The following is a 26,102-nucleotide window of genomic DNA, read 5'->3' on the forward strand; positions in this document are numbered from 1 at the left end:
CGGCACCCTGATAGCTCTCGGAAAGTCATGAACTTATCCACACACAACATGCTGACGGCGTCCTGATAGCCCTCAGAACAGCATGGACTCATCCACACTCACACCAGCCCTAGCGGGGTCTCCATCCTCCCTTGATCAGGGTCGGGCTTCACAACCCCCCGAGTGTGTCCCCCTGTCCCATGTGTGCCCTGCTGCACGATGGCAGTGCTCCGAAACCCCCAGAACAGCATAAACTCATCCACACGCTGCATGATGGCGGCTTCCTGACAACCCTCAGAAAGGCATGGACTCATCCACATCCATATCCACGCTACATGATGATGGTGTCCTGATTGGACGCACACCAGCAATACCTGCTTTGTATTTTTCCCGAAACACGAGCAGTATAGGTGCACAGTAGCACCCGGGCATGGCCAGGAGCCCACCTGCAGCTTAGACGCTGGTGCTGTGCCTGCCCAACTTGGTGGATGGCACCCACGACTCTGGATGTGAAAGGAAAGGTGGGTGGGTCCATGTTTGGACCATTGTGTATTTTTAAAAGTCAGCCACAACCTGCTAAGGTGAGGGCACTGTGGAGACCATTCAGTGACTCACATGCCCACCTTGCCCCTGCCTGGGCCTCGGATGGGGGAGAAGGAGCAGCCAAACCCCCTTGGAGGCATTTGAGGGACTAGTCAGCCAGGGCTGTTCCTGCAAGTCCATGAAGCCCATGGTACAGGCCTGTGGGCCAGGATGCTGAGACAGAGGCACCAGATGCTCCTGCTGGGGGGGTCAGGTGGGTCTCAGGGCATCCCAGGTCCCAGGTCAAGCTTGCCTGAGCTTGACTGAACGGGGGAACTGGGTGCTGCAGAGGGGGCGGGGCCCTCTGTCCATCGGGCAGCATGTCATAGCCTCAAGGCCACCCCAGGTCCTGGAACAGTGGGTTTGGGGGCAGATGGCCAGGCCCTGCAGTCAGGGCTGTGCAGATGGCCAGTGTCTCAGCATGAGGGGAGGAGCCAAGCCAAGAGTGGCTGGGTGGGCAGTGGGTGGAGAGGTTCATACCCTAATGTGGCTCCCATGCTAGTCATCAGTCACCTGCCTGGCCAAGTGACTGCAGGCTGGATCAGGTGTCACAGGGGAGCACCTGCCTCCTCCTCACCCTGAGCTGTGTGTGCAGCTCAGGCCTCTGCCCAGTGCCACCCCAGAGCCAGTGCCCACGGCTGCCTCCCTGGGCCTCACCTCATGCACTTACACTCCAGGACCTGGAATTGTCTTTTCCTTCCATTTCTTTCCTGATTTCTCTTCACTATACATCAATCCATCATCTAGTATCTATCAATCACTCATCCATCTATCTGTCATCTATCACTGTCATCTATCAATCCATCACCAGTCTATCATCTATCTGTCATCTCTATAATCTATCAACCATATATCATCTATGAATATATGAAGTACATGTGTGTGTACATATCTATCGCCATCCATCCTGTTGTATATCCATCCTATCTACCTACCTACCTATCATCCATCCATCCACCCATCCATCATCCATCCATCCACCCATCCATCATCCATCCATGCTGTCCAGCTACCTACCTATCATTCATCCATCCACCCATCCATCCATCATCCAGCAATCCATCCATCATCCATCCACCCATCCATCATCCATCCATTATCCATCCATCCATCCTATCTAGCTACCTACCTATCATCCATCCATCCACTCATCCATCATCCATCCATCCACCCATCCATCATCCATCCATGCTGTCCAGCTACCTACCTATCATTCATCCATCCACCCATCCATCCATCATCCAGCAATCCACCCATCATCCATCCACCCATCCATCATCCATCCACCCATCCATCATCCATCCATCCATCCTATCCAGCTACCCACCTATCATTCATCCATACACCCATCCATCCATCATCCACCAATCCACCCATCATCCATCCATCCATTCATCCACCCATCCATCATCCATCCATTATCCATCCGTCCATCCTATCCAGCTACCTACCTACCATTCATCCACTTATTCACCCATCCATCATCCATTCATCATCCATCCATCCATCCATTCTATCCACCTACTTACCTATCAGTCATCCATTCATCCATCCTATCTATCTATTTTATCCACCTACTTAACTGTCATCCATACATCCATCCTATCCACCTACCTACCTACTCATCCATCCATCCATCCATCCATCCATCCATCCATCCATCCATCCATCTGTCCATCTGTCCATCCACCCGTCCATCCATGCATCCATCCACTCTGTCCACCTACCTGCCTATCATCCAGCCAGCCAGCCAGCCAGCCAGCCAGCCAGCCAGCCAGCCAGCCTTCCATCCACCCATCCATCCATCCAATCTATTCACTCTCTCCACCTAATTTTTGACATCTCATCTGTGTAATTTGTTCTCCAATGGACATCTTTTCACATGCACTGGTGTTTGTTTTACCTTCTCATGGGGCTGCTTATTTTTCCTGGCTGGAGCATTGTATTTGTGACATTTTTGTTTGGTTCTATAACACGTCCTGCTCCTGCAAATGCACCCCTTGACTTCACTTTGGCCTTTCTGGGGTCCTGACACACTGCTGGCTTCACGGTTTGTCCGGCTCCAGCTCTGCACTTGTGGGTCCCTGGCCACGACTGATTTTGCTGCCCTGGTTGTGCTCCTCTCTCTTCTGTGGCTCCCGTGGACCACATGCCTGCTGCACCCATGGCTCCTGTCTCCACAGGGGCTTCCCCTTCAGTGCTGCAGACACACTTCCACCCCCACCCCCACCCAGCTGCTTTGCAGGCTCATAGGTGCCATGTCCAGGTGCCTTCTCCCACTGCACCTGTCAGCTGCTACCTCCCTGGGGCTTCCTGGGAGGCTTGCAGCCATGCCTGCCTATCCTGTCTCCCTTCCTTCCCACTTCTGCCTTGGGTTTACACTTGCCTCATGACCCCAGACCTGGCACCACTGGCCCACCCACATAGGGCAGCACCTCTCAACGGCCTCCTGCCTCACACTCCAGCTGAGATGGCCCCACACCTCTTGCTGCATCGTCCTCTCACAGCAACATGGACGCCCCTGGGTGGCTTTGGGGCCTGCCACCTCCTCCACCTAATCCACCTGATTTCCAACAATGCCCCAAGTGAGCTGCCATTTTTGTCATGCCAGCCTTCCTCCAACGGCTGCTTCTGTTTCTGGGCCTGTTTGTCAGAAATGGTGCAGCCCCTTCTCTTCCCTTTCTTGACAAGGGGCCCATCCCCCATGGCCCAGCCAAGTCTCTCTCCAGGAGGCCTTCTCCAAACATTTTAACCCCGAATTATTTCTTCTTTTGCTGACCAAATCTGCAGCCTGACTCTAGATGGAGTTTTCGATGTAATCTGATTTAGATGACTCATACTGTATCATGGGTATTTGAGATTTGGCTTCCTGAGGAAAGAACCCTGGTTTCCGCAACTCTGATACATCTCAGCCCTGGCAGGCAATGAGTATGGAAACCCGGGAACGTCAGAGCCCCTGTGGACTGTGAAGCAGTGAGCGGGTTGTACTCACAGACGCCTCGCAGAGCCGGTAGAAGTCGACGCTCAGGTACGCTCTGATGCCGTCTATAGCCCCAGGGAGGGTGACCCCACGCAGGAGCAGGGCAGTGAGGACCACGTATGGCATGGTGGCTGTGATCCACACCACCTGCAGGAGAGGACAGTGTCACCAGGCTGCACAGGTAGGGCCCTCGGTGGGAGCAGACACCGGCACATGGGCACTAGGTTGCCCTGACAGCTTGTCCTCTGACTGGGAGGCCCAGTTCCCAAACATCTCCCGGGACGCCAGCTCAGCAAATGCTCATTGGAGTGAGAAGGTCAAACGCTTTCCGTCCCGCACACCCTCCCCAGGGATGGAATGGGAAGAACAGCTTGGCAGGGAAAGCACATTCCTTTTCTGCATTCGGTCTGCCAGAGTAGCTGGGAGTGGCTGATGGGGGTTTTCTGATGCGTGGGATGAGTGGATTGACACTGGTGAATGGCACTGTGGGACGATGAAAGGTAGCTCTGGGCTGTGTCCCTGCAGGAGGCTCCCTGCAGGAGGCTGGTGCCACACTACACACACTATTCCAAGGGAGGGGCATACCTTGGTCAAAACTGGTTTTAAAAAAAGTATTTATTTTATTTATTTATTTTTTTGAGATGGAGTTTCGCTCTTTTTGCCCAGGCTGGAGTGCAATGGCATGATCTCAGCTCACTGCAACCTCCGCCTCCTGGGTTCAAGCAATTCTCCTGCCTCAGCTTCCCATGTAGCTGGGATTACAGGCATATGCTACCACGCCCGGCTAATTTTGTACTTTTAGTAGAGACAGGGTTTCATCATGTTGGCCAGGCTAGTCTTGAACTCCTGACCTCAGGTGATCTGCCCGCCTCAGCCTCCCAAAGTATTTTTATCAACAAAAAAAACCACGTTGTGTGTGCCTTCCTGCCAGAAACACTGCCGTGGGTGCTTCTCTCCTGAGGCCCTTCCCCAAACACGGCCACATATGGACCCAAAACCCGACGGTGCCCTGTGTCCACCCAGCCCAGCCACGGCCACGTGTCCACCTTCCCCCCACCCAGCCACGGCCATGTGTCTACCCAAGCCAACCCAGCACAGCCACAGGTGTACCCCCAACCATGGCCACGTGTACACTCCCAAGCTGATCATGGCCATATGTGTCCCCCAAACTCAACCATGGCCATGTGTCCACCCCAACCTGGCCATGGCCACATTTGTAGCACAAAACCCAACTGAGGCCACATGTGCACCTCCTGCCCAGCCACGGCCACATGTCCACTTGGTGGCCCCATGTCTACAGGCCCAGTTGGTGACCCTGAGCCTCACCTTCCCCGAGGTCTTCACACCCTTCCAGAGGCTGAAGTAGAGCAGCACGATGACCAGCACCAGGCAGGCTGTGAGCTGCCACCGTGGAGGCCCCAGGTCGTCGATGCCATGGCTCTGGTGGAGGTGCAGCACGCCACGCCTGCAGAGGGGAGTCAGCGGGGGCCTCTGTGGGTGGCTGTTAACCCCCCTGGCACTGGACGGCTGAGCTTGCCCAGGGACCGGCCCTCCCCATCTCAGCAGGGCAGAAAGCATCCAGTCTGATGGACAAGAGATGCCCTCCAGGGAGGTCTGGCCCACAGGCCCTGGCAGAGGTGTCAGGGCTGCCCTTGAAACCCGCGGAGCACATGGGAGGCCCAGGAAGCCCCACCTCACCCTCTGCCCTTGGCTCCTCTGCTCATTGGAGCTGGGGAGAGAAAGGGCACCTTGGGTCTTTGAAGAAAAGGAGCCACAGAAACCAAAAGAAAGTTGCTGAGCAATGCTGGGTACCCACTGCTGCCCACAGGATGGCCCCAGGGTCCCTCTCCAGGGATGAGGCTGGGCAAACTCTAGCAGTAATACCAGGCACACAGGCTCCAGCCAGCACTGTTTTCTGAGGGGACGGCTCACGACACCTGCTCACAGCCCTTGCTGCTATGAGGATTCCATGAGGAACAGGTTTAGTGGATGACTCTGCTCCAGCAGGAATCACTCGCAGTTCCACTGTTTTTTGCAGGATCCCTCACAAAGGGCAGAGCAGAGGGTGAGGGATGGAGCTGACCATCGGCCGTGCTCCTTGCTCCAGGCACAGACCCTGGGCCCCCTTTCTGTGGGAACTCATTCCATCCCGGTGACACTCTCTGCGGGAGAACATGCACCAGGCTACATGCAGCGGGCTGCGTCACCATTGCAGACGGTGGCTTGAGGCCAAGGCGACTGTAACAGCCGTGCCGCTGCCACCGTCGAGTCAGGAGCCGCGACACCCAGGAGCCGCGACACCCAGGAGCCGCGTTATAAGAGGAGCTCCCACTGCCCAGGTTTGCTTCTGTTGTGGGTCCACTGAGGTCCCCGGGAGATAACACCGGACACCCATGAGGGAGCCCGGCCGACTGCAGCCTCCGGAGCTTTCCACCAGCTGTGAGGCATTCCAGGGCCATGTCCCAGGAATTCGGCTCTTCAAACTCCAGAATCATACCAGACACCCTGGCTGCTGCCAACAGGAAAGGCCCCATGAGCCCTGAAAGGGATGGACAGTGCTTCCATCCTATCCTGGAGGGCGCCCAGGAACAGGCCCCAGGTTGGCCGGGTAGACAGATGGCTGCACCACTGAAACCGTCACCACCATTCTCTGCTCTTCTCCGAGGGCAAGTCGCTCAGTCAGGAGGCTGTCTGTCACCCACACTGTGCAGGGGAAGTCGCCTGAGCCGGTGGAGGTCACGCCTGCCCTTCCTGGGGCAGTGGAGACTCCCAGGGCCTTCTTCTCACACCGGCCACACACCAGGCTCTGCCCCTGCTGGCCGAGTCCCCATCGCTCTGCTCCCCCAGCAAGGCCTTACCACGGACAGCCTCTGAGGCCTCACAGCAACTTCATGCAGCCCGGACCACTCCTCACTCACTGCCCATGGTATCACTGACCCCAGCATGCCACCCGCCCATGCCTTGGCAGCCTCGGTGCCTCGCACACACACGTGCATGGATTACACACTCAGACCAAACAGCACACCCTCTCCCCTTTCCCATGTGCCTGGAGAAAAGGCAAACTCAGCCAATGCCCCTACGTGGCACAGGCCCTCCTGAACCTGAGGCGGAGGCCCAGGGAAAGTGCACTGCCACTCTCGGGGCCTTCTCACAAGGTTGCGTCCACAGCACACACAGCTGGCTCAGTATCAAACATGAAAGCAACTTCAGAAGCAGCACCTCAACACACTGGGTCGAGCCCCTTCTCGAGATTAGAAAGTCACTGTGCTTTGAGGTTATTTGAAATCCCACAGACAATTTAGAGAACTGGACACTCCTGAGTGCTGTCAACCTGAGAAGAGGGGTCCCCACAGCTGACCACAGCATGGGAACCAGCCATGCCAGGAGCCGGGGAAAGCTGTGTGGCTCCCAGCATGTCCATGCTTCTGAGGGCAGGGTGGGCAAGACAATCAAAGGACGTCCGGGAAGGGGCATGGGGCTCACGTGCAGGCGTTTCATAAGCCATAAATAGTTGGGAGGACCAGAAAAGCGTTGGCCCAAGGATGTTCACTGGGAGTGGAAAAGGCACAACACCTCCCAATTTCTGCTGGGCTCTTTTTCCTGGTGAATTCGTGGCCATGATTCTTCAATTGGGTGACAGTGGAGCCACTGGTGGTGATCCAGGCATGCTCGGGCCTCCCACGCATCATTGTGATGACCTCACAGCAGCCCTCTCACCCCGTTTTACCAAGAGGGAGCCAAGGCAGTGAGGGGGTGAAACAAGCTTCCAAAGGATAAAATTGTGCCAAAGCACATTAACTTCCCATTAGAACAAATCTAACACTCTCTAAACAAGCACAACCACCACCAAGTACCCATTAGTATAAAACTCACCAAGTCTAGCATCTAATAAATTACTAGCATGACAAGAAGCAAGAAATGTGATCTACAACCAGAGGAAAATCAGTCAACAGCCACTTCACATGATATACAAAAATTAAACCAAAATGGATCAAAGAGCCAAATATAAGGGCTAAAACCATAAAACTCTTGGAAGAGAACATAGGGTAAATTTTCATAATCTTGGACTTGGCAATGGTTTCTTAGATATGACACAAAAGATGAATTGGACTTCATCAAAATTTAAAACTTTTGTGCATTGAAGGGTGCTATCAACAGAGTGAAAAGGAAAACTACAGAATGAGAGAAAGTATTTGCAAATCATCTATTAATCTGATAAGAGAATAATATCTAAAATATGTAAAGAACTCCAAAAACTCAACAACAAAAAAAACTGACAGCCCAATTCAAAAATAGGCAAAGGACTTGAATAGATATTGCTCCAAAGAAGGTATACAAATGGCCAATAAACACATGAAGAGATGCCCAATAGTCTCTAATCATTATGGAAATAGAAATCAAAAACACAGTGAGAGGCCACTTCACACCCATTAGGATGGCTATTATCAAAATAAACAAGCAGGAAGTTCTAAGTGTTGTCAAGGATGTGGGGAAATTGGAACCCTTGTTCTGATTTGCATCCACAGTGGGAAACAGTGTGGTGGTTCCTCAAAAAATTAAACACAGAATCATCACATGGCTCCAGCAATTCAACTTCTGGGTATCCACTCAAAAGCAGTGAAAGCAGGTACTCAATACTGAAGTTCACAGCAGCATGTTTTCACAGTAGCCAAAAGGTGGAAACAACCCAAATGTCCATCAAGAGACAAATAGATCTGGCCAGGTGTGGTGTTCACATTTGTAATCGCAGTGCTCTGGGAGGCTGAGGCGGGAGGATTACTTGAGCCCAGGAGTTTAAGACAGGCCTGGGCAACATGGCAAGACTCCACTTTATACAAAATTTTAAAAAATTAGCTGGATGTGGTGTCACATACCTGTAGTCCCAGCTACATGGGAATCTGAGGCAGGAGGATTGCTTGAGCCCAGAAGGTCAAGGCTGCAGTAAGCAGTGATCATACCACTGCACACTCCAGCCTGGACAACAGAGTGAGATCCTGTCTCTAAAAAGGAAAAAGATAAATGGATAAACAAAACATTATATATCCATACGATGGAATTGGAATATTATTTGGCCTTAAAAAGGAATGAAATTCTTGTTCTGAAATTCTTCAATAAACCTTGAAGACATATGCTAAGTAAAATAAGCCAGTCACAAAAAAATAAGTGATTCTACTCAGAGGAGGGACCTAGAGTAGACAAATTCACAGAGATGGAAAGTAGAATGGTAGCTGCCAGGGGCTGGGTGAGGGAGGATAGGGACTTAGTGTTTAATGGGGACAAAATTTCAGCTTTGGAGAAGGGGAAAGTTCCAATGGATGATGGTCATGGTTGCACAACATGTGAATGTACCTAATGCCACTGAACTGTGCAATTAAAAATGGCTAAGATGGTAAGCAATGCTATGTATAGTTTATCACAATAACCCCTCAAGAAGGCAAAATATTTTTGTGTAACGTCCAAGCTGAATCATGGCCAGCAAGTCTACACTACAAGAAATGTTAAAGGAAATGCTTTAGATGGAAGGAAGATGGTCTTAAATGGAAACCCTGATCTACATACAGGATCGGACAGCACTAAAGATTGTGACTATGCAGGTAAATATAAAAATATATAAAAAAAAACTTCTTTTCTGTGTCAGATTTGTTTAAAATGTAAATGCTTAAAGCAGAAGTAGCAGCAAGGTGTCATGGAGTTGATACATACTGTAGAAATAAAATCTATGGCGACAATTGCACAAAGGACGTGAGGGAAACAGAAGTCTACTGTTGTAGGCCCTTCTGTTCTGTGAAACAGTATCACGTCACTTGAAGACAGACCGTGATAAGTTAAACGTCAATGTTGTAAATCCTATAAAATCCACGAAAAAAGGAAAACAGAAAGCTATAGTTTATTAGCTAATAATGTTGATAAAATGAAAGCCTAAAAAATTAATTCAAAACAGAGAATAAACAGAGGAAACAAGAAACAAAGAAGAGATGGGGCAAAAAATTAGCACAATGAAAGACTTAAAGCCAGCCATGCTGACAATTATTGAATGGAAATTCTAATTTAAAAACAGAGATTGCCATATTGGATAAAAAGCACAACCAACTCGATGGTGTCTACAATAAATCCATTTTATATATAATGCCCATATAGTTTAAAAATAAAAGGCTGGAAAAGATAATACCAGACAAACAGCAATCATAAGAAAGTTGGGGTGGCCATATTACTGTCAGACAAAGTAGACTTCAGAATGAGAAATCTAACCTGCAAGGATAGTTCAAATGGTAAAGTGGTCAATTCAAAGACTAATAATAATAAACATGTATGCACTTCATAGCAGAGTTTCAAAATACATGAATGAAGCAAATACTGATAGAAGTGAAAAAAATAGACAAATCTACAATTATAGTTGAGATTTCAGTACCCCTTTCTCAGTAACTGATAGAGTAAGTAGACAGAAAACCAGTAAGGATGTAGAAAACCTGAACAATACAATGACCTAACATGACCTCTCTGACATTTATGCAACTCTCCAACCAGACAGCATAATACATATTCTTCTAGGCGCACGTGGAACATTCACCAATGTAAACCATCTAGTAGGTCATAAACAAGTCTCAATATATTTTAAAATATTAAAGATGTATAAGCACATCATCTTGCCAAAACAGAATTAAATTAGAAATCAATAACAAAAATATCTAGCAAACCTCCATACATTTCAAATTAAAAAACAAACTTCTAAAAATGCCCCATTAGTCAAATAGAAATCAAAAGAAGGATTAGGGAATACTTTGAACTGAATGAAATGAAAACACAGCATATCAAACTTTGTAGGATGCAGCTAATGCAGTCCCTTTGAGACAAATTAATAGCTTTAATTTATAACTTTATAATTTATATTAGGCAGTGTTGATAAGTATTTATAGAAGTAGGGAAACTGTAAACTGGTCAGAGTTATGTGGTCCTGTGTTGGGGTTTTGAAATGAAAACACAGCATATCAAATTTGTGGGATGCAGCTAATCAGTAATCTCCAGGTTCCTACAGGGAAGGGTTCCTTTCATTTGTCTGCAGGAACCATTTCTGCCACCTCCCTCTGGTGGGTGGGCTGCTGCCCAAGAAGGAAGTGGCAATGCAGGAAGGCTGGCTGGGACCCCTGGGGGCCAGGGGGCCAGCAACTCCCAAGGATACATTTCATTTGCCAACCCTGAGGAACACTGGGTGCAGGAGCCAGCACCGCACATGGCATTCGTGGCATGTGGAGGAAGTGCTGTCAATGGGGTAGCTCAGCAGCCTTTTCTGACTTAGGGCCCAGAAGACATGGCCAGCATCTCACCCAGGCCTCACGGTTACTTCCTGAGGACCTGTAGTAAAAACGCACGATAAAGCCCTTTCAGATCTACTCCTGCTAACATCTTAGTTGTCAAATTTATGACACGGCATGTTTGGTACATTGTGTAGGAAACTCAGTCCCTTTTGTGGTTACCGACAAAGTCAGGTATACCCATTATCTAGGACAAAGAGCCGCACCACCATGCATCACAACCACTCTGGCCTTTGTGGCCTTTCATGGTGGAACATCCACTCCCTGACTACATGCGCCAGCAGAAACCTGACATCCTTTGTCCAGTTATCTGCTTTATAAAGTGGGTTCGAAATCCAGAAAACCCCCAGCAGACCTGAGCATGTTACGACTGTCCCCCTTGCTTCCTAAGAGTCACTGGGGCCTGTTTCAGGGGAACCTGAGTCCCACTGTTGGGAAAATCACCTTCGGAAGGCGTGGGAGGAGCGCCAAGCGCCTCAGTGCGCTGGGTCATTAATCATTTGTGAATTGATCTTAAACCTTCTCCAACTCCCCACGTCTGCTCTTGGGCTGCCGCCAGCTAGAGTATACCATGTGCCAGTGCGGACAGGGCTTCTGAGTGAAGGACTGGGCACCTTTCCGTTTCCTTCCTTCCTTCCAGACTGAGAACTTCCAAATAGACTTCACTAGTCTGATCATTTAAAATAATAACACATGTTCTTTCCTTCTAGCATTCTTAACAACGGATCACTGGACTAATCATTACACTAAATTTTCCTCTCCGATTTTCTTACCTGAACATCACTTAGGTGAGTCAACATTTCCCACACTGCCCAAACAAAAGGAAAGCAGTCCCCATGTGGTGGTACTTGGCAGCTTTAACAGGGCATTGGGTACTGGGAACTCTCAGGCTCTCACCTCGGTGGCGCCTCTGCGGCCTCCGCCCCTGGCTCTGTGCGCCCCCCGCTCTCTCCTGCTGGCCCCTCTCTTTGATCACACGCTAACCCTGAGATCTGGCCACACAGCAAGGGCACATGCAGCCCGGGCTTGGGGTGTCTGTGGGGTGTTTAATTAGGGAAATGTAGGTGTGAACAGGCCATCCACACGCAATGGGAATTTTCTCCCTCAAGAATGTTAAAATCTACTTGGACAAATGGTGTGACTGCGTTATTTGGACGATTTCATCATTTCCTGCTTGCCTGTCACCACGAGAGTCCTGTCAGATGCTCCCACGACCTTGCCTGAGGCTGTGCTTCCTATGGCGATGCTCAGGTGTCTTCAGGCAAACCAACCGGGACTCATCCCGGGTGCATCTTCTCTCCCGCCTGCCCACTTCTGAAACCAGCCCTCCTCCCACGAACGCCTTCCTGGCGCCCCGGCCTGGACTCTCTCTCCTTCTGACAGGAAACAGTGGATGTAGTGAGAATCGCACAAACGTTCTCTCCTCCTCTCCTCCTCTCCGAAATGGCGGCTGAGGTTAAGAGTCCGCCTGTCAGAATGTGACCCAGCACAAGGCCCCAGGCCCAGCTGGAGGGGGCAGGGGAATGTGGATGGCACCTGCCAGGTTCAGATTCCGGGAGGGGTCCAGGGGAAACAGGGGACCCATGGGGGACAGTCACAGCCCTTCTAGGCTGGACCAGTCCACGTGATGATGAGGGAGGGCCAGCAGGACCTGGCACGGGGCCCAAAAAGACTTCATTGCAGACATCGGGGTCCAGGAAAGCAGGTGCTGCAGGTGGATGGTGAGGGGCAGACCTGGCTGGGGTGGACAGTGAGGGATGGGCCTAGATGGGGTGGACTGTGTGGGTTGGGGCTGGCCGGGGTGGACGGTGAGGGGCAGGCTTGTCTGGGGAGGACTGTGCAGGTCAGGCCTGGCCGGCACAAAGAGAGAAGGAGGCAGAGACCCAGGAGGCTGCTGGACATGGGACTCACCAGTGTGGGAGGTGGAAGGAGGCCCAGAGACAGAAATAAAGCCATGCATATAAACAACAAAACAAAGTCTCACGAAAAGTGGACGGCTGGAGCACCCTGGAGACAGGGGCTGCCTACTGAAGCCATAGACTTCTTGCGCAGTGAAGCCAAGAAAGGTATCTTTTCTGGAGAGGGCAAGGGCCCAAGTGAGGCAGTTTGGCCCCAGGCTATGCACAGAGGAAGGGCAGGGAGGAAGGGAACCCAGACACCGGGCTGACTCACTCCAGAGACGCCGCTGCAGCTCCCAGAGACCGGAGCTTGCCAACCTTCCGCACAGGGCTGCTGTGTTCCCCACCCGCCCCCTCCCACCCCGAGCCGCTGCTGGGGGCAGGATCGCAGCCAGCGGAGCTGCTCAGTGCCCCATCCCTGCTGAGGGCTTGCCCTGTAGGAGCTTTGCTGAGTCCCTGGAGACCATCACAATGATTCAGAAATGTGCCCCTCCACAGCACTAAAGGGATGGAGTGCAGGAACAGGTTCCCCCTCCCCGCACCCTGGGAGTCAGCAAGGGCTGGTGGCCAACCAAGGAGCGACCATGGGGACCCAGCTGCACCATCTCTCCCATTCCCGAGGACCTGACTCCCACTTACTCGAAGTACTCGGCAGCAGGTGTGGTCCCAAAAGTGTCGTTGAGGCCCGGGCCGTTGCCACCAGAGTCGCCAGAGTGGGCATCCGAGCAGTTGGGGCTGTTCCAGGAGTTGTTGCAGTGAATCCAGGGGAGCTCCGTGGTGAAGGAGGAGAAGAGGTAGTGCAGTGCCCAGGCGATGATAACGTTGTAGAAGAAGCCGACATACAGCGAGATGAGGATGACCGTGAAGCCCACACCTAGCGGGAAGGGGGTGGCCGTGGAGCCCACGTGGGCAGAGCACATAGCCACCATCAGCAACGCGTCCCTTCTGCCTCCCCTCACAGGAGACATTACCCTGAGCACAGACCCTGAGGACTTTGAGGGTGTCTCTGAGGGACATCCAGGGCCAGCAAGGTCACCCAGAGCTATGGCGAGTATCCAGGGCCACCCTGATGCACCCAGAGACCCCCAGGGACACCAAGGTCACCCCCAGCCACACATGGTCATCCATCCCCACCACAACCACTCAGGATCCATCAGGGTCATCCAGGATCATTGAGGCCATCTAGGGGCTACTCTGGGTGATCCAGGACAACCCAACCCATGGTTAACCAGGGCTGTCAGGTCCATGTGAAACCATCAGAATCATCCACAACCACCCAGAAGCACCCAGGGCTACCTAGGGAACCCATGCAAATAGGGCCATCAAAGATTGTCTAGGGTTACCCAGGAACACCCAGTGTCTCCCAGAACCAGCAAGACTGCCAATAGTCACTAAGGGACACCTGGGGTCCTTGACAGACATCCGCAGCCACCCACAGCCACCAGGCTCATTCAGGACTATGGAGGGCACCCAGGACCACACATAATCAGCCAGGCTAATCCAAGGCCACTTTGAGTCACAAAGGGCCATCCACGGCCATCCATGGCCATCCACAGCCATCTCCATTCATCCACAACTATCCACGGTCATCTATAGCCATCCACAACCATTCATGGCCATCCATGACCATCCACATCCATCCACAGCCATCCACAGCCATCCACAACCATCCATCCATCCATAGCCATCCACAGTCATCCATGGCCGTCCACAACCACCCACATCCACCCCTGGCCATCCACGATAATCCACTGCCATTCACAACCATCCACAGCCATCTACAGATATCCACAACTATCCACAGTCATCCATAGCCATCCACAACCATTCATGGCCATCCATGGCCATCCACATCCATCCACAGCCATCCACAACCATCCATCCATCCACAACCATCCACAACCATCCACAGCCAACCACAACCATCCACATCCATTCGTAGCCATCCACAGTCATCCATGGCCATCCAAAACCACCCACATCCACCCCTGGCCATCCACAACAATCCACTGCCATTCACAACCATCCACAGCCATCTACAGACATCCATAGACATCCACAGCCATCTGCATTTACCCACAACTATCTATGGCCACCTATGGCCATCCACAGTCATCCATGGCCATCCAGAGCCATCCATAGCCATCTATGGCCATCGGTAGCCATCTATAGCTGCTCATGTCTCTCCCACAAGACTACTCAGAAGAGTCATCTGGGCTTATTTACAGCCATGTGGAGCCATCCAAGGTCACACTACCCATGCATGACCATCCAGGGTTTCCTAGAAACACCCAGGGCCACATAAGACCACCCAGGGCAAGTAAGATCATCCAGGGCTTTCTTGGGCTACCCAGAGTCTTGCATGACTATCAAGGACTACTCAGAGCCATGTTTGACCTTCCAAGGCCTCCCAGGGCCATGCAAGACCATCAAGGACCAGTCAGGGCCATCCATAGCCATCTAATGCCATTCAGGGTCTTTTAGAGTGTCCTTTCCAGGATCACAGACCTGGAATTTGGGATCCATACTTTATGGGGGCTCCTGGGAAACTGGAACAGAACTCAGTGGTCAGCAGTCTTTGGAGCAGTATCAGCCTGACTGGTGGGCAGATGGGCCTGGTGGTCAGACGGCTTCCTCCTTGTTCACTGCTGGATGGGCACCGTCACGTTCTCGCTACTGGGGTTCACTTTACTAAGCTCCAGGAAGAATTTTTCTCATTTCCACATTTCTTCTCAGTTTGCTGGCATGATTAGTTTGGGTACAACTTTGATTTACTTTGTTAAAACCCAGTAGGCACCATGCCCTGTCTTGCCTGCTCATGGCCAGGGTAGGAGCATACCTTCAAGGTGACTTTTGCAGGGAGTGGCCTGGGTTGCTTTTTATGGTCTCAATCCTTAGGAGAAGCTGTTCTCATGCTCAGGGCACCTCAGTAAAGTTCTCTTCCTATCCTGAAAGCAAAGAGAAGGCTCAAAACTTTGTTTTAAACAGATCCAGGATCAGGAGTGCAGGTAATCCTTCTTGGAAAGCATGCTCAGTGGTGGTGATGATGAAAGTCAAGCTGTTGCTGTTGGAAGGCCTTCTCCCACGTGGATCTGGTCCACATTAAATAATTCTGTATTACAGTCGGTCACGGATTGCCTTTGGAAGGCCTTCTCCCACATGGCTCCGGTCCATATTAAATAATTCTATATTACCATCTGTCACGGAGTCCCTTAAGAGAGAGGCTGGGTTGTGATCTACAGTGAACTCACCCAGGCAGCCACGTTGGGAGCCACGCTTTGGGAAGCCACACTGTTTCCAGAGAGCACTGTGGAGGGTTTTCCATGGTGGTGACTGACAGCGGGTGCCCAATTTGAAAATTTTTCAAGGTTAAAACTTTCTGTACCAAGTCCTTAGCTTGAAACCCTGGGAAGTCTTTGATCAAACAACACCAGAGTGGATCCCAATCCAGAGTCTGAAGGAAGGGCTGACTGTGCCCTGGGTCCTTCCAGAGCCACCGCTGTTGTTTCCTGCCCTGCACCACAGATCGGCAGGGCTGCCATGGGATCATGACGTCACCATGGCCACTGTGCATGACATCACCATTGGCCACGCTGGCTGACACGGCTCCCAGAGCAAATGGGTCTGCTCTGATCCATGGGACAGTGCAGCCCCCACACCAGAGTCCCCCTTACCAAGAGGACTCCTCCTGGATGCTTCCCTGGGCACCTGGGTGAGGAAATGGCTCCCTTGAAAGGTGGTGGCCAGTGCCAGTACTGGCCAGTCATTTGGTTGCTCCAAGCCCTGCCCTTTGGGAAGGCAGAGCCCCTGACCTGGGTCACTGACGTGTAGCCCCTCACCAACTAGCCAACTTCACCATGAGCTCCTCAAGCTCACCGAAGGCCCAGACACGCAAAACCCACTACCCTGTTTGCTACAGAACCTTCTAGTGGCCTCTGCTCATGACATCACTGTGGGCTCTAGATGAAGCTTCACCTGACACATTTCTTAAACACCATTTAGTGACACGGGAGGCTGTCTCTCCAAGGAGGTGGCAGGCAAAGTCCCTGCTCGCGTTTCCAGGGAAAACGTTCATGGGAACGTGAAGCCTCCCTTCCCTCCTGTCTGACTCCCAGGAAGCTCAGCGCTAAGCGTGAATTTCAAGCATAGCTCTTAAGGTCTATTTCCTTAAATTTATTTTTGCTTTGTACCTTTTTTTTATATTAACCTTGTGTGTAGTTTGTTTTGGGTTTGAGAAATCACACTAAAATATGATTGACTATAAAACATTTTATATTCAATACAACTGAATGGTGGGGTTTCCAGGGCGTCTGTAAAACGGGGTTGCCCTTGGCAATGAAACTGAAACCTGACAAACAGAAGCCGGCTGAGGCTCCTGCCTGCAAATGGTGCTTCGCCCACCAGAGCACGGCCGCCCTGCACCATCCCTGAACACCAGTACGCCCCAGGGCACCCAGGAGAGCTGGCTTCAGGAGAGGGTGTTGTCAACGCATGCATGGATCCCGCTGGAGGAAGCCTCTGCTGGGGCAGCCCCGCCGCACCTCACAGGAGGCATCAGCAGGTCTTCGGAAGAAAGATGGGAGAGGGCCGGGCGCGGTGGCTCACGCCTGTAATCTTAGCACTTTGGGAGGCCAAGGCAGGCGGATCACGAAGTCAGGTGATTGAGACCATCCTGGCTAACATGATAAAACGCTGTCTCTACTAAAAGTACAAAAAATTAGCTGGGCGTGGTGGTACGCACCTGTAGCCCAAGCTACTCGGGAGGCTGAGAGGGGAGAATCCCTTGAACCCGGGACGCGGAGGTTACAGTGAGCCAAGATCACGCCATTGCACTCTAGCCTGGCAACAGAGCAAAACTCTGTCTTACCAAAAAAAAAAAAAGAAAGTTGGGAGAGGACGCCTCTCTGTGTCAGTCTGGGTGTCTTTGGTATGTGCTGCTTGTGTGTGCATGTACCAGAGAGACAGAGAGAAGAAGACGGAAGAGGAGAGACAGAGAGGAAGGGAGGGAGAGAGACAGAAACAGACACAGGGAGAGGGAAAGAGAGAGCGAGGGGAAGGGAGGAGAGGGAGAGTTTTAAACACCCACCTCTCAGGACCCTGGGGTGTACCGTGGGCCCTGAAGGCCCCAGAGGCCCCTCTGGCTGTGGTGCCCACCCCAAGCTGCCCTGGCGAGACTATGGGAAACGCAGGTGAGTCACGGCCTCTGAGCAGCTGGGCCTCACCATGAACTCCACCCTCTGGCTTTCGAGTTATGAGCAGGAAGCAGCTCGCAGGTCTGCTGGAGGGGAAGCGCCAGGGACAACCAGGCTCCCTGGAGAGCTGGGCATCGTTTTCCCATGGAATTGCCACCTGCTCAGGGCTGGATGGCCTTTCAGCTCCATAATGATTGTTTTGGGCACTTTAGCTGGTGTCTTAATTTACCATGTGGCACTTCTATTCGATGAGACATGAAAATGCATGCATTTTATTAACTAGATTTTTAAAAAGGACAAAGGAAAGAGAAGGAACAGTATCAGGGCATGGGAAGCATGGTGCACATCTAATTTCATGGGCACTGTCAATCTTCTCTAAACTGGCATCCTGCAGTTGACGGGCAGGCAGAACGAACGGGACGCTGGCACTGGGACCTGCAGCGTTACTGAGATTCAACAACTCAAGGTGTCTCATCTCTAAAACGAAGTCCAGCTTTCTTGCACCAATTCGTCTATCCCTTTGTGGGTCGAACACTTCACTTTCTGTGATTTGCAATTTTCCTTCCTCACCAGGACTAGGTGGGTGTGAACAAGCTCTTCCCGAGATCTGCCCACGGGGCCACGAGCCTTCCTTCCTGTGGCCACGCTTTGCAGCCCACCTCTGGGACTAGTGTTCAGAACAAAGCCGGCGTGGGATGCGGGATTGTGGGCACAGGGGCTGTGACACGGGGGAGATGACTGCCCAGCTTCCCCCGGCTGCGCATTGCGGGGAACACAATGAGATGCCCGCATCCGCCGGCTGCATTTCTTCAGAACGAGGTGCCACTGCTCATGCTGATGGAAGTCAGAGGTTCTCTACTAGCCCAAGTCAAGTTGGTGCTCTGAAATTCTCAGAAATCACTTCTTGGCGTTTTATGGACTGCATCATGAAGACCCACACCAGCAGCTTTGTTGGTGAACATCCTTTCCGTGTGACAGACAGAAGGAAATAAGCTCTTATCCGCAGACCCACAGGTCCTGCCCTCCTCACCTGAATCCTGCATGTGAAGAGGTGATTTAACTTGCTCCAACACCAGGCTCACTGGTGGGAGTGGGGCACGGGGCTGTGCCACGTAAGACACTTGTGACAGGCTCCAGGATGGCTCTTGAAAATCCAGCAAAGCACAGTTTGACGTCGCTGCAGCCTGTGCCAGAGCATGATGTCATCTTTCCTCAGTTTCCCCACCCCAATGGGCCGGCACCATCTCTGACTCAGCATCCCAAGGCTCTGAGCACTCAGATGCTCTCCAACACAGACCACGCTGCAAGCTCAGCGTCGCTTACAACTGCAGGCTCAGAGGCAGCATCTCCTCCCCGAAACATGTCCATGCCGCTGGCCAGGGCCGGGAAGGACACAGGTAACGTGTGTGTGTCTTGAACTGTTAGCCTGGGTTCACTGCACCTCCCGATTTGACACCTGTCTGTCTGTAAGGACACGCCTGGGTCTTCCCTTAGCTGCTGCATTCCTCCACTGGGGACCTGACGATGGGGACGGAGGCATGTTCTGAGCAATCCTTGTTCGGTTTGACTTGGACCTGCAGATCCCGCCAAGGGGTCGTCTGGCACCGGTGCGTGCCCAAGGCATCTGTCTCTCACTCTGAAGATGTGTGTGGGGTGGGGGTGGGGAGGGGGCCCCTTTTTGTAGCTCCATTTCAGTGCAGTTCAGTGAATATGGAGCCTAGGAAGAAATGACTGAAGTCGTAAGATTCACTAAGTAGCCCATTAAGAATGAAAGAGTCTCGTGTCTGGGAAGAACCATCACACCTGTGTCCAGTCTCAGCATTTCCACGGCTGCGAGAGTGACTTCTCCTCCTGGAGCATGACCTCGGCAGCTCCCTCTCCTAAGGGAGGTCAGCGGCTCCCCTCCGAAGGCCCAGCCCTGACCCACTGGTAAAGCGTCCTGGGGCTGTGCTGGGCTCGGTTGTCTTCTAAACACACAGCTTTTCCGGAACTTCTACGAGTATCCAGAGGCTGACCTTCTAGTAGTCATTTTCTTAATGCCAATTGTCTGAGTGGTGCCTCTGAGTAAACGCCTGAATCCTCCCTGAACCACCAGCTTCTGAGAGGTGGCTCTGGCCCACTGGGCAAGCGTGACCTGTGTGCATGGACTGGGGAGTCAGAAACATCTGGGATCAAATCCCACTCTGCTCTGATGGTGACACCAGGGGGAACGACCCCAGCCCTCTGGTCCTCAGCATCTGCATCTCCAACACAGAGACATGGTGTGTGCCCCTCCCAGGGTCGCATGAGGATGGAGTCAGAAATGCCAGGAGAGGCCCTGGTGCTGGGCAGACCACCTGCACTCAACACGAGGTGCGTCTACTTCATGGTGCCAGAGCAGGACACCAGCAGCCAGAAAGGTTCAGTGACAGCTAGATGGATCAATAGCTAATAGATAGGTGGATAGGTCTATAGGTGGATGGATGGATGGATCCATACATAGATGAATGGATGGATGGATGGATGGAACAATGGATAACAGATGGATGAATGGATAGATCAATAGATAGAAGATGGATGGATGGATGGATCCATAGATAGATGAATGGATGAATGAATGGATGGATGAATGGATAGATGGATCGATAGGTAGATGGATGGATCAATAGATAATGGATGGATGGATGGATGAATGGATTGATAAGTGGATGGATCAACAGATAATAGATGGATGGATGGGTAGATGATAGACAGGTAAATAGATGATTGATAGATAATAGATAAACACAGTTGTGGGTTGTGTCCCTCCCCCAAGTTCATCTGTTGAAGTTCTAACCCCCCAAACCTCAGAATGTGACTTTATTTAGAGACAAGGTCTTTAGAAAGGTGATCAAGTTAAAGTGAGGTCATTAGGGTGTCCTTAATCCAACAGGACTTGTGACCTCATAAAAAGGGGAATTTGGTTACAGAGACATGCATAGAAACAAGCAGTATGAAGAGGCACAGGGAGAAGACAGTCTCTGAGCCAAGGAGAGAGGCTAGAACAGATGCTTCCTCACAGCCTCAGAAGAAATCAACCCTGCTGACACCTTGATCTTGGACTTCCAGCCTCCAGAGCTGTGAGACAATAAACGTGTGCCTTTTAAGCCTCCCAGTTTGTGTCATTTGTTACAACAGCCACAGGAAATAGATACAGATAGATGATGATAGATGGATGGATTAGGTAGATAGGTAGATAGATGGGTGAATGATTGATACAAAGATCAATAATAAAGATAGATATAGATAAATAATGGATAGATAGATAACAGATGATTGATGGGTGGATGAATGGATGATGGATAGATGGCAGATCCACAGATAGACATGTGTTTTATCTTAACTACATTTTAACATCTTGACAAAGTAATAACACAAATGAACTGCAAGACCCTCACCTAGAGCAAGGGAATTAACTATCAAGTCCTTGTCATCACAGATCTTTAAGGTAGGACCCAAGTTCAAGTGGCGTGTGCCGTGCCTGTGTCTTAGCAAAGCGGGTCTGGATGCCCATGATGCAGCTGGCTTGCTTTGAAAGCTCCAGCATCACCAACATGGTCTGCACTACGCCAGGGTGAAGGGAGGCGCCCGCACATTACCTTTCAGTACAGGGCAGATCTTCCAGACGCCAGCGGCCCCTTCCCTGTTGAACTGGCCGAGGGCCAGCTCCATGTAGAAAAGTGGCATCCCAGCAATGACCATGAAGAGCAGGTAGGGGACCAGGAAGGCACCTATGGGGCAGAACAGCACCTCGAGTTTGGGGCCGTGGAAGGACCCATCTCTCCTCATGGGAGCTTGGGCTGCTACCCCAGTCGACCGCCTATGTCTTGGCCTGACCCCTTCACCCCACTCTCCAACGGGAAGTCCCAGGCTGGGGTAGATGAGTCCCGAAGCCCGCCCTCCACGGCTGTGAGTGCCCGACACGTCCCTCCTGGATCCCCTTGTCATTGCACACCCTGAGCCGTGAAGTCAAACCCAAGAACAGCACAGGGAGGCCCTGCCCATGCTCGGCGGTGCTCTAGGTACTGTCCTTCCCTGTGGTGGTTCGGGGTGCCCTTCCCTGGCCTGCATCCCCCCACTTTGCCCTGATCCTCTTTGCCTCTTGAGTTGTGAATCTGTGACCCTCCAACTCTGCACCTGAGCTGAGTGGGCCCTGCCGTCCTGTCCCCAGCTTCCAGGCTTCAGGGACTGCCCCCATCGACAGTGGCCCCCAGCTTCCGGGCTCTCAGGGGACTGCCCCTATTGACAGCAGCTGAGGGTCTTTGCTGCCCCAGGTGCTGGGAGCCCCTCCAGGGTAGGGCCTAGTTCCTCTGAAACCTGCACCTCCCCCGCCCCTGGCACAAAGCCCAGGGCCCCTGGTCTCAACCTCCTGAATCCCCTCTGCTCCCCTGGTCTGACTGGAGTGGGGGAGAGCTTTGCCACTCTCTCTCCTGGGGAAGGGGAGGGGGAGGCATGGGGCCCCGCAGCTCTGTCTTTGGGCAACTTCCTGTACCTGCTGAGGCCTCTGTCTTCCCCTCTTCAAGATAGGCATAAAAATGCCAACCTCCTCACAGGCATCCTGTGAGGCTTCCCCCGAAATTCTTCCCCAGGCCTCCCTTCCCAGACTAGCATAGAGGCCGATGAGGGAGGCCAGGCAGGGAGGCTGGGAGGCCAAAAGAGGCTCCTGGGAAGGCATCACCAATGTTCTTGGATGTCCCTGGTGGCTCTGCCTCAAACTTTGTTTTCTGGCTCTGTGGCTGGGTTCTGGAGGGTGCAGGGGACACAGGCACTTTCCAGGGGCCTCCTCTGCCATTCCAGGCTCTAGGACCTCCACATGCTTTGCAAAGGCTGCCAAAGTCAGTCAGAGGCTGTTCTTTGGGGCTTTGAGAACTTTCTTTCCAAAATGAAAACAGCCTCTGGAAACAGGAGGCAGAGCCAAGCTGCTCCATCCCCCACTCCCACCCCCCAGCTTCTTCGCTGGCCCCCCTTTCCTGAACTCTGAAATGCAGGCATGGGACCAGGCAGCTCTGAGCCCTGCTCTGTGGTTTTGTGACGTCCTCTGGGAAGATCTGCACTGGCCGTGAGCTCTCACAGGGAGCTCTATCCTCATGCATGGGAACAGCTTTATCTTGTTCGGGTGCACGCCTTTCCTAAAAGGCCTAGCCCCAGCTGCCCCCATGACCCCCGCCTGGCCATTGTGCTCAGAAAGGCTGACATGGGACTTACCCCCGCCGTTTTTGTAGCACAGGTAGGGGAACCGCCAGACGTTGGCCAGGTCCACAGCAAAGCCAATGACGGACAGGAGAAAGTCGATCTTCTTGCCCCAGGTCTCCCGATCCTGGGCCTCCACGGGGCTCTGCCGTGGGTTGGTGAGGGTGGAGCTGGTGAGCTGCACTCCGTTCTGCTCCTTGACAAGGATGAGCTCCACCTCCTTTGGGCCCATGGCGTTGGGTTCCTTAGCCGGGGCCACCACGGAAGACATGAGTCCCACAGAGCATTTGCTCTTACTCATGGGCACACCGGGAATTGAGGAATTCTGTGCTTCTTTCCTCTTGGTCTTCAGCCAATATGAAAAATAAACACACAACAGGAATGCAACAATTCAGCAGCCAGGGCTAGGGACGCGCCTGGTATGGAGGGCAGAGCCCCGAGGCATTCATAGGCATTCCTCTGGGAAGGGATGGGTGCATTCCCAGGGCCTGAGATGGCACAGCTGGGGTGCAGGAGCTGGGAAGTGCCAGCCCTCACCACAGGGCTGGGGCACTGGCCCATGGAGGCATCAAGACAGACACTCTGGTGTGCCCCTCCTTCCCCTGCACCCCTCCTCACTCTTATCAATGTGGAATGCTATGTGAGCTCTAGCTTGGCTTTCTAATAACAGTGCATGGATATTACCTCCACCTTCCCCCACACTGCCAGAGAGCAATTTTGCAATCTTCAAAGAGCATTCAATAATGTCTTTGTGCCTGTTCATCTGTATTCTTTTTTCTTTTTCTTTCTTTTTTTTTAAGATGAGGTCTCGCTCTGTCGCCCAGGATGGAATACAGTTGTGTGCTTACAACTCACTGCAACCTCAAACTCCTGGGTTCAAGTGCTCCTTGCACTCCAGCCTCTTGAGTAGCTGGGACTACAGGTGTGCACCACAGCACTGGCTAAGTTATTTGTGTGTGTGTGTGTGTGTGTGTGTGTTTTGTTTGTTTGTTTTTTGTTTTTTTTTTTTGTAGAGTCAGGGTCTGACTATTGTTGCCAAGGCTGGTTTTGAACTCCTGGTCTCAAGCGATCCTCCTGCCTCAGGCTCCCAAAGTGCTGAGATGACAGGCATGAGCCACCAAGCCTGGCCGTGTATTGTTTATACTCAGTAATAAAGAGCAAAATTTATATAAGCAAAATCAGCCACTGTAAAGGAGAGTTTAGACATAACCATCACAATCGTTTCCTCAAAGAGTGTACAAGCCACATCCACCTAGGGCAGGTGGCACCACCCCACCTGAGAGAGCTGGGCAGAGGATGGACAGGGCTTCATCGCGGGAACCACCTCCTGGGCCAGCAGGGCAACCCAGGAAATCCTGTCCAAAACCCCATAAACCCCCTGCAACGCAGCGCAGGAGAGCAGGAGCGTCTACACCTCCCCAACCAGGGCGACTTCTGGCATTTGGATCCAACAGCAGCATGTTTCAGTCGCGCGCGCGCGCACACAGACACACAGATACACACAGACTCACAAACACACACACACACACACAGGCGCGCACACACAATGACTGAAGCAGGTCACAGGTAGAGGCTCTAACAGGCAACTTTCCCTGCATCCAAGTTTGCACAAAACCTCACCCACGAGCTATCACGAGCTACGCCACGCACCGTTGCTGGGCGGCTTCTGTACCTCCCGGTGACAACCCCAACCCTCACGACCCGTCCTATGGGTAAAACGCCCGCCGAAGGGGTTCCGCGGCGCGAGCAGGAGGCCGCGTTGGGAGAGGGCGCCAGGTGCGGAGCTCGAGAGTCTCCGGGAAGCCGCCGCCGCCCTGGGGCCATCTGACCCCGCTCCTGAACGCGGGGCCTCAGAGGCGAGTTTTGGGTCTACACAGCCAAACGTGGCCCATTAGAAAGCGCCCTTCCTCGCCGCGCCCAGAACAAGAAGCGGCCCTGCCTGGTGAGCCCTCGCCCTGCCTCCCCGCCCTGCCCAGAGCACCAGCCAGCGCGCAGCCGGCGCCCGCCACTACCCCCAAATCAAAGCCCCCGCGAGACGGAGCGGCGGTGTAGAAAACCCACTTCGATAGGATCTGGGGTGCGCCGCACCCCTAGTAGGGTTAAGTTCCACGAGAAGAAACCAGGACCCCCGAGTCACAGCCATAGATACCCATGCGTCCCCTAAGCTGGTGACGGTACCAGGTGCCCACGCGATCCTGAGCCTGGGGCGGGCCAGGGGGCAGCCCTGCACCCTCCTCGCGCCTCGGACGGCCTCAGGGTCCCTTGCGGCGCTATCAGGGGGCGCTCGGCACCTGCGACTGTTGGCGACTTTGGAGACGGCGCGGTCTGCGGGACGCGGGGGCCCCAGAGTGTGCCCGGCCCCCGTGCCCTGCCCCTGCGCCCCACTTCGGGGTCTGTGGAGGGAGCGGCGCGCCCCGATGCCGGGAGCGACCCTGGCCTCACCTGGCCGCCCGGGCCTGGGCTTTGCACGCGAGTCCTGGTGCCGAGCGCGGTTCACGAAGCCTCCCCTCCTGCTCCGCCGCGCTGGGCGGTCTCGGCCTCGGCCTCGGGCTCTTATCCAGTCGCCAGGGTCCGCCCCGCTCCGCCCTCCCGCCGTCGGGGTCGCCCGGGCGTCCTGGCTCCGCCTCCTCACCTCCCCGGGCCGCGCCCCCGCCCCCGCCCCCTGGACGCAGATAGCTTGGAGCAAGCGGCGGCCACCGCTCCGCTGTCCTGCGCGTCCCGGAGCCTCGGACACGGGATGCGGGGACCTGTGGGTCCTAGGCGTCGCGGATCTAGACGGGCGCCTTCCGCGCGAGAACTGTCTGGGCCGCCCTGCGCCCTCGCTCGCACCCCTCGGGGCTGCCCTGGGCACCCGATATCTTCGGACGCCCAGGGCTGGAGGCTCCTAGCTGGACGGGGAGGGAGCCGAGCGGCGGCGCGAGGGGAACTGCTGGGACCCCGTTGGACCGACCCT

At 53.1% G+C, this 26,102-nt stretch overlaps 1 protein-coding gene across 2 annotated transcripts in view; it reads right to left on the reverse strand.

Moving 5' to 3' along the window:
* The window catches only part of SLC6A3 (solute carrier family 6 member 3), a 49,685-nt gene extending 23,948 nt beyond the window's left edge, over positions 1-25,737 (reverse strand). Inside the window, exons 1-6 of one of the 2 annotated variants that reach the window (XM_015139698.3) lie at positions 25,592-25,737; positions 23,165-23,495; positions 21,559-21,690; positions 13,389-13,623; positions 4,868-5,006; positions 3,554-3,688 (exon numbers count right to left, since the gene is read on the reverse strand). In XM_015139698.3, the coding sequence (XP_014995184.1) occupies positions 3,554-3,688; positions 4,868-5,006; positions 13,389-13,623; positions 21,559-21,690; positions 23,165-23,450 (927 nt within the window). In that variant the 5' untranslated portion in view covers positions 23,451-23,495; positions 25,592-25,737. 2 annotated transcript variants of the gene reach the window in all.
* Between the last annotated feature and the right edge of the window lie 365 nt (positions 25,738-26,102).

Source organism: Macaca mulatta, chromosome 6 (assembly GCF_049350105.2).
Source record: "Macaca mulatta isolate MMU2019108-1 chromosome 6, T2T-MMU8v2.0, whole genome shotgun sequence".
Lineage (NCBI taxonomy): Eukaryota > Metazoa > Chordata > Mammalia > Primates > Cercopithecidae > Macaca > Macaca mulatta.